Source organism: Mytilus galloprovincialis, chromosome 9 (genome assembly GCF_965363235.1).
Source record: "Mytilus galloprovincialis chromosome 9, xbMytGall1.hap1.1, whole genome shotgun sequence".
Taxonomy (NCBI): Eukaryota; Metazoa; Mollusca; class Bivalvia; order Mytilida; family Mytilidae; genus Mytilus; species Mytilus galloprovincialis.
Window position 1 is genome coordinate 29,488,139 of NC_134846.1, and position 8,131 is coordinate 29,496,269.

The 8,131-nt window shown below is 31.7% G+C and overlaps 1 protein-coding gene across 1 annotated transcript; it reads left to right on the forward strand.

The window, feature by feature from the left end:
* The first annotated feature begins 595 nt into the window (after positions 1 to 595).
* On the forward strand, positions 596 to 7,754 carry LOC143046722 (perlucin-like protein). Its single transcript, XM_076219819.1, has 6 exons — positions 596 to 652; positions 5,073 to 5,219; positions 5,672 to 5,745; positions 5,909 to 5,993; positions 6,735 to 6,947; positions 7,677 to 7,754. Exons 2-6 carry the CDS (start codon positions 5,081 to 5,083, stop codon positions 7,682 to 7,684), a joined length of 519 nt encoding a protein of 172 aa, XP_076075934.1. The 5' UTR covers positions 596 to 652; positions 5,073 to 5,080; the 3' UTR covers positions 7,685 to 7,754.
* The last annotated feature ends 377 nt before the right edge of the window (positions 7,755 to 8,131 follow it).

Below are 8,131 nucleotides of genomic sequence, written 5' to 3' on the forward strand. Positions count from 1 at the left end.
TCTGACATCGGTACTAAATTCTCAATAATCTTTTCAGGAAGCAGTTTCATTTATCAAGTTTCTTTGGTCAGTTCGTTAGAAGTGTGTTTCAAAGAAATACACAAAAGACCCCAATTACAAGTATTTGTGTTTACCATCTCAATTCTTAATTTTGAGTTTATTTTTTGGAGGAATTCTTTCGCGCATTTTCTGTCTGTTGTCGATGCTAAACATTTATGGTAAAAATAAGGTATCTAAATTTACATTGAAAGTGATAGACAACATGTTAATTTAACACTTTTATATGCAAAGCGAAGTAACTCAGTTTAGCCACAATATTTAAAAAAAAAATGGTCATTTATATAACATTTAAAAATTTGTTATTTTCAAGATCTTTTTAAATGAATATTAAAATCGAAAGCACAAATTGAAATATATCGTACTGTTGCATAGTAATTTTTTGTAGTTTATATGGAAAACAAGAAAGAGATTGTATAACAACAAAATTTGTTCACATTCTTGAATTTCGTGGAAATTGTCTAAACGTGACAGTGTGTCATTGATTTCGTTTTCTATTTCATTATAATGGCATTGAAGAACGCAGATTCACTATAAATTGTTTTCATTCAGGTTTACATTCAACTTATTATTGCACATTGAAATTTAAACAAAGGTAAGTTATGTACAAACGATTAAGATTCGTGTTCCTCTGAATTTGGATATTCATCGAGTTAAGATGTCGGTAACCGTGTACAGCCCGTAACAGAGAAGTGATCGAATTGGTGTTTCTTTACCGTCAAAATTAGCTACGTTATCGACAAACTTAATTGAGTAGTGACCGAACTATTGGAACTTTAACGTTAAAAAGATTGACAATGCTGACAGACTTTCATGTGTCGATAATCAAGTTTAATACCGATAATATTGAAAATAATTCTAATAATATGAAACAAAATATGTCCATGCACCATTTCGATTGGGTGAAAAGAAGTCATTTCTTCAAAGTCAGAACAGAAAAAGAAGGTTTATGGAAGGACGTCTTGGTAGTATTATTTCCTTTACAATTTTACCCAAAACTAAAAGAAATATACTGGTTTAAACAATTAAAAAGGTGTTTGATAGGAATGAAGTCCTTTATTTTTATGCCCCACCTACGATAGTAGAGGGGCATTATGTTTTCTGGTCTGTGGCTCCGTTCGTTCGTCCGTCCGTCTGTGCGTGCGTCCGTCCGTTCAGGTTAAAGTTTTTGGTCAAGGTAGTTTTTTATGAAACTGAAGTCCAATCAACTTGAAACTTAGTACACTTGTTGCTTATGATATGATCTTTCTAATTTTAAAGCCAAATTAGACTTTTGACTCCAATTTCATGGTCCACTGAACATAGAAAATGAACGTGGGAGTTTCAGGTTAAAGTTTTTGTTCAAGGTAGTTTTTGATGAAGCTGAAGTCCAATCAACTTGAAACTTAGTAAATATGTTCCCTATAGTATGATCTTTCTAATTTTAATGCCAGTGCAATGATAGTGCAAGTGGGGCATCCGTGTACTTTGGACACATTCTTGTTTCGGAATACAATGTGTACCGTATGTGTGATGGATTTGAATTCAATTAATAACTTTGAAATGTTTTCTCATATGTATACACAAAAGGGAGGACTGGTATTTGTACTTCTGTTAGAATATGTCTTCGTCCGTTTCACATGATTGTCAGTTTTTAACAGTGTACAAATAAAAATCGTCCGGAAAACTGCGTTTGCTGTCATTTTGATGGGTCATGCAACATTTCACCTATTACCCATAAACAACATAGGTTCTCAATTACTAAAACAAGTTCTATAAGATAGTTTCAAATCAGAGTAAACATATTCACTTCCTTATATACAGTCGAATTTGTCTATAGGTTACACAAAGCTAGTTCTTAAAACGTTTGTATCAGGGAAAACATTTGTCTTTGACTTTTAAAACACGCAGGGGAAACGGGATTTCCTAACCATTCACTTATTTAAGTCAAGCTTTTGAAGCTCGTAATAATAATCTAATGTCAGTTGGTCTACCATAAGTATAATACTATGTAATACTGTGATATTATATATATAAGCAAAGACCCATCGAAACAACATCTGATAAACAAATTTAATAATACGTTTAGATATTTGGATGATATTTTGGCTCTCAATAATGACGACTTCAGTATGTATATTAATGAAATTTATCCTGTTGAACTTACTTTAAATAAAACTAATACTAACAATGACCACTGCCCTTTTCTCGATCTTGATATCTATATCACTAATGGAAAGCTGAATACTAAAATTTATGATAAAAGGGATGATTTTTCATTTCCTATCGTTAATTATCCGTTTTTAGATGGTGACGTTCCCTTGTCACCATCTTACGGTGTTTATATATCTCAACTTGTACGATTCGCTCGTGTATGTAACAATGTTTTAGATTTTAACGAGAAAAATTTATGTATTACTGAAAAATTATTACACCAGGGTTTTCGATATCACAAACTAGTCAAAACATTTACTAAATTTTATCATCGGTATAAAGACATTATTCGTAAATATAGCTCAACATGCAGACTTTTAATACGTTCAGGTATTTCACATCCAATTTTTTATGGTAATATTCTTTATAAAGCACAAATGTGTCAGTATTCACCTCAGAAACTTACAAAACCTTTGAATAGACTTATTAAGAAGGGATATAATTACGATACTGTTGTCAAGTCATTAAAGATTGCATATTTTGGCGTTAATATTGAGTCATGGATAAGGTCTTTGCATCGGAACTAAACACATTTATTCTAAAAACAGTTGTTGGCATGACACGGGTTATGTTCTTCTCATATATGTTATGATGGTATGATACTAAACCCCTAACGGGAAGGATTGTGCCTGATGTTCATATGATGAAATCATAATCTTTCAGTCAGTTTAGTTGAAGTCTGGAGCTGGCATGTCAGTTAACTGCTAGTAGTCTGTTGTTATTTATGTATTATTGTCATTTTGTTTATTTTCTTTGGTTACATCTTCTGACATCAGACTCGGATTTCTCTTGAACTGAATTTTAATGTGCGTATTGTTATGCGTTTACTTTACTACATTGGTTAGAGGTATAGGGGGAGGGTTGAGATCTCACAAACATGTTTAACCCCGCCGCATTTTTGCGCCTGTCCCAAGTCAGGAGCCTCTGGCCTTTGTTAGTCTTGTATTATTTTAATTTTAGTTTCTTGTGTACAATTTGGAAATTAGTATGGCGTTCATTATCACTGGACTAGTATATATTTGTTTAGGGGCCAGCTGAAGGACGCCTCCGGGTGCGGGAATTTCTCGCTACATTGAAGACCTGTTGGTGACCCTCTGCTGTTGTTTTTTATTTGGGCGGGTTGTTGTCTCTTTGACACATTCCCCATTTCCATTCTCAATTTTATATATATAATTGGTACTTCAAATGTTTTCTTTATGTTGTATTTGCATAAATTGTCATGTTTAATGTGTTTATATCTTGGAATACGCATTGTATCATATGTGCTTTGTCCAATAAAATATTTGAATTTGAATTTATACTATTCCGTATTTCTGATTTTTTGTTCGATAACGTAAATTATACGACTTTTTTTATGACTACGTGAACTTGTGCCATTTATTTTTGCTGGTCGTTAGGAAGACAATTTACAATTGTGCAGTGAACGTAGGCACTTATACATAACCTTATAATTCTGTTTGGAAACAAAAATAAATTCCCAATATATACATATACATGTATGAATATACATGTATTTCATACATGTATTATATGTCGTGTACATGATTGGATTTTGTAGATATAACTACCGCACAGAAAAAGTATCATGGATTTCGAGGCTTTCATATTCAAGGTTTTGAATTCTACCCTTGTTGAAAACCTGTGGAGTTCTCTACAGTTTCTTAAAACATCAATTATTTTTTTTGTAAATTAGGTGCCGTCTCCCTTAACATGCTAACACTTAGGTCATATCTTTTCATTTTCATATTTTTTTTCCTGTTTGTCTCTGATGTCTTGATTGTTTGAACGATTAGTGGTATCTAACAATATTTACGAAAACTTTCTGAGAATTATGAATATTTCTTCTCTGTCAGATATGGATCATTACCAATGATAAAATGAAATGCCGTACATCACATCTTATAGAGGTTTAAATTTCAAATATTCGTCAATAACTTAAGATAAAGAGCAATTTTGTCTTTAACATTTCAAATTTCAAATGTTAAAGGGTACATTTGTATTTTTTGCTTCGATTTGAAAGAAATTTATTTCAGTTTTTTCTGTGACAAAGTACACGCATAACCGTACGGTTACCTATAGTTTGTGTCATTTAGGTCTTTTTGTGGATAGTTGTCTCATTGGCAATAATACCACATCTTCTTTTTTATATGTCGGTATTGCAACAATGTATGATTGACATAATCCCGGGGACACAATAAACAGATAGGTATGAAAAAGAAAAGATATGGGGTATTCTGTATCAGACGAAAGAAAAACTTTTACAGTGTTGAATCCCATAAATATTCACAGTGCAAGCAGTGTATAATAAATAATCGGTTATTTCTAAAATTAAATGAACCTGTATACAGTGATGTAAATAATTCTTTATAACGACTTTCAAAGAAACAATGTATTATAAACTACAGCATGTACAGTGCAATTCGTTCTTGTTCTATGTAAACGTAAGCTATATTTGCCTTTTCATGGAAACGAAAGTATAGAGATTATAGACGATATAAAGAAAAAAACTTCGACTTAAAGAATGAAAACTTACACATTGTACATGAAATATTTTGTCGATGAAGAAAATTAAATTATGTCACTTCTGAAATAAGTTTGTCGATAACGTAACTTATTCTGACGGTAAAGAAACGCGAATTCGATCACTTCTCTGTTACGGGCTGTAGATTTACGACCATTGCGTGTAGATAGAGGTCGCAAAATGGTTCCTTACTTAACTATTTGCTTAATTTTCTCTTGTAAATATGATTTTTGTCATCTGATGAGGAACAAATGTAAACACTGGAGATAACATAACTGAAATTTTGAAAATATACTTTTAGGATAGAAAATGGTTGCATTTACTGTGTTGTTAGTGCTTGCCTTAATGGTAGTTCAAGTTTGTTGTTTGCCATGTCTGTCAGACAAATCTAAGAAGATATTTGAGAAAACCAAAAAGACATTGGATGGTTTAGAGAAGGAACTAGAGAGTAAGTACAAATAAACATTGACAGCAATCAATTTAAAAAAAAAAAAACCCACATAACAAGTCTTAAAACAAAACATTTTCCTCCAAACAAAAGTACGGCTCACTTGTGTTTTGTGTGTGTTGTGTAATTTGAGAGGCTAGTGTCTAAAGTTAATGTTTTTTTGGTTGAGGGGAGGGAAAATGAGTGAAAATCAAAATTATTCGAGCTCATGTATGTACTGAACCAAATTGTTTGTTCTGAGTAAAATACTCAAGCCCCCTCCCCTTGCATACATGGACGAATGGTCGATGTCAAAAAGCAATCGTAGCTTTCTTAAAGTTTAGAGACATGACTCCTCTTAAATTATTCCATTATATGCAATCACTTTCGTGTAAACGGTGTTCTTTCTTCAGCTAAGAGAAAAACTACAATGTAATACTAGTATGTATAATGGTTTGCTTATCATTTGATAGAGAAAGAATGGAAAACGTACAAAGATCATTGTTATTATTTTGGAGGAGATCCCGAAACTTGGTTTACTGCAGAGGTAACTTATAATATACGGTATAATGATAAATCATAAGTCTTAAACGTATATCAAAAAATGTTCATTCATTTACTGGTTGTCGGAATATACTTCTCTAATTAAAAACACCCAGAAATTTTGAAAGCTTTAATGTGTTTGCAACCTTCACTTTTGTTTTTTGCAGAAAAAATGTCGTCAAATAGGTGGATATCTGGTCAAAATTGACGACTCTTCAGAAAATGTATGGTTGAAAACACAGTTTAGTAAGAGTAAGCATTTATCATCTTTATACTCTTAAAATTAAGATAATATTAATTAAAATTCTATTGTTAAACTTCATGCTACTGTATTAACATTGATAAAAAAAATACCAATTCAACTAAGAAGGAAAAGTAAGAAAGTAGCAATAGGTAATGAAACATAAGTTAGGAACAGTAGGTAAACAAAATGGCGATTACAAGTATATGATAACTGTTCTCATGATACTTCACAGAATACTACAGGTTCAGTAGCACCTTTTATAATGTTCTGGTTAAGTTTAAACCAGTCATGTTTTAGAAGCATCACATACGTATAAAAAAGAGATGTGATAAGATTAGCAATGAAACAACTATCCACCATAGAACAGATGATAACACATGGTCATTGGTGACGGGGAAAAATCTCTATATATAAGCAACGGTTAAGTAAGTGAAAAACAAGTCATACTTGAGTGTTCCGAAAAGATAACAAGCTTCAAAATAATATTAGCATCCTTAAAATGTTATGGCTGTGTCCAAATCATTCCTGTATAAATAACATTACATGAGACCGGTATCCGTTTTTTTTTTATGTAGTAGGATATACATTGACGAGGTCAACTTATATCCAGTAACGTTTAAATGAATTTCGATACATTCGGAAAGATTGATATTCGCATCAGTTTTCAACTTAAGGTTCTATGGACTTTATTTTAATTCAATAGTATTCAAGATAAATTAATGCTGGACATTTGAATTGAAACATTTAAGATGCCCACTACTGGATTGGTCTTACTGATCTTCGCGAAGGAGAGTTTAGGTGGTCTTATGATCAAGAAAAGGCAAAATTTACATCATGGAATAGCAAGGAACCTAACAACTATGGTGGTAATGAAGATTGTGCAGGGCATTATAACAACGTAGATACTTGGTTTGACTCATCTTGTCTTACCTCATTGAACTGGATATGTGAAAGAAACTTCTGTAAGTATCGTTACTTCTAGTTTCACATAAAAAAACACTGTAAAACACAGAACAATAAAAAGGAGATTCTAATGTTGACAGTCCGTTCTTATACATAGAGAAAAATAACAGAAACATATTTGTAAAATTGGAAAACACAATATTATTATTCTTCAAAAAGACTACAATGACTGAAAAATGCAGGTATAGAAATTGACAACATATATAACAATAAGAATATATGGTTCATTGCCAACGACACAAATACTCAGATTTAAGGATTAAACTGACTGCTGGTCAACGTATGGCTCTTGAAAATAATCAATACAAATACCCTAAGGGACACAACAACGGTCCTAGGTATATATACAACTCTGAAATATTCAAAAAGAAAAAGCTCTGAAACAACAACCGTGATGACACAATTATATTTAAAGGGTTGACTTATCAAATCAGTACTAAGCATCAATGAGAGTAAGACAAAGAAAAGACAACCATGTCCTATTTCAAGGGATGTTTAAAGTATTTTCGGGCATCTTAAATATTTTTCTTTGGTAAACAGTACAAATCTATTACTTTAGATTTTTAAATACTTGTATGATAGTAACATTTAATAAAACAAACCAAGAAGTAAAACAAAACATTGACTATTATCAATTAAGCAATTTATCTAAAATTACTTATTTTATTTGAATGACAGCGTAATGAAATAAACTTAGAAATGGGAAAATTTCCTATTTTCTTTTACAGGCAACTAAGTTGAAGACTAAAGGCATGAGAGTTTGACGATGATTGATTTTAAAATTTGAATAAAATGCATTTGTTGTATTATATACCGTTTATGATATTCAAATAAAAAAATAGTTTGTCATAAACAAAGCGAATAGAAAGTATTGGATCGAATTATCTGTCCCGTCCTATTGCTAAATCATGGGTCCCTATCTCTATTGTTTTCAGCTTATTAGTGTGAATGTCCCTATTGTATATTTCGCCTATCTTTAACATCTGTTTTATGTTTAATTTAGCCACTGTGGCACTTACCCTTGAACGGAATTGCATTTGTTTGTTCATGCTCAAGGGAACAAATGTTCCGTTAGTTCTGTGAAATAAATAATTATACCTGTCGAGGCAGTGATCATAATTTAAATCAGGACTGAAAACACAGTTATTTTTCATTTGTAATGATAATGGTTAGATTCTCATTG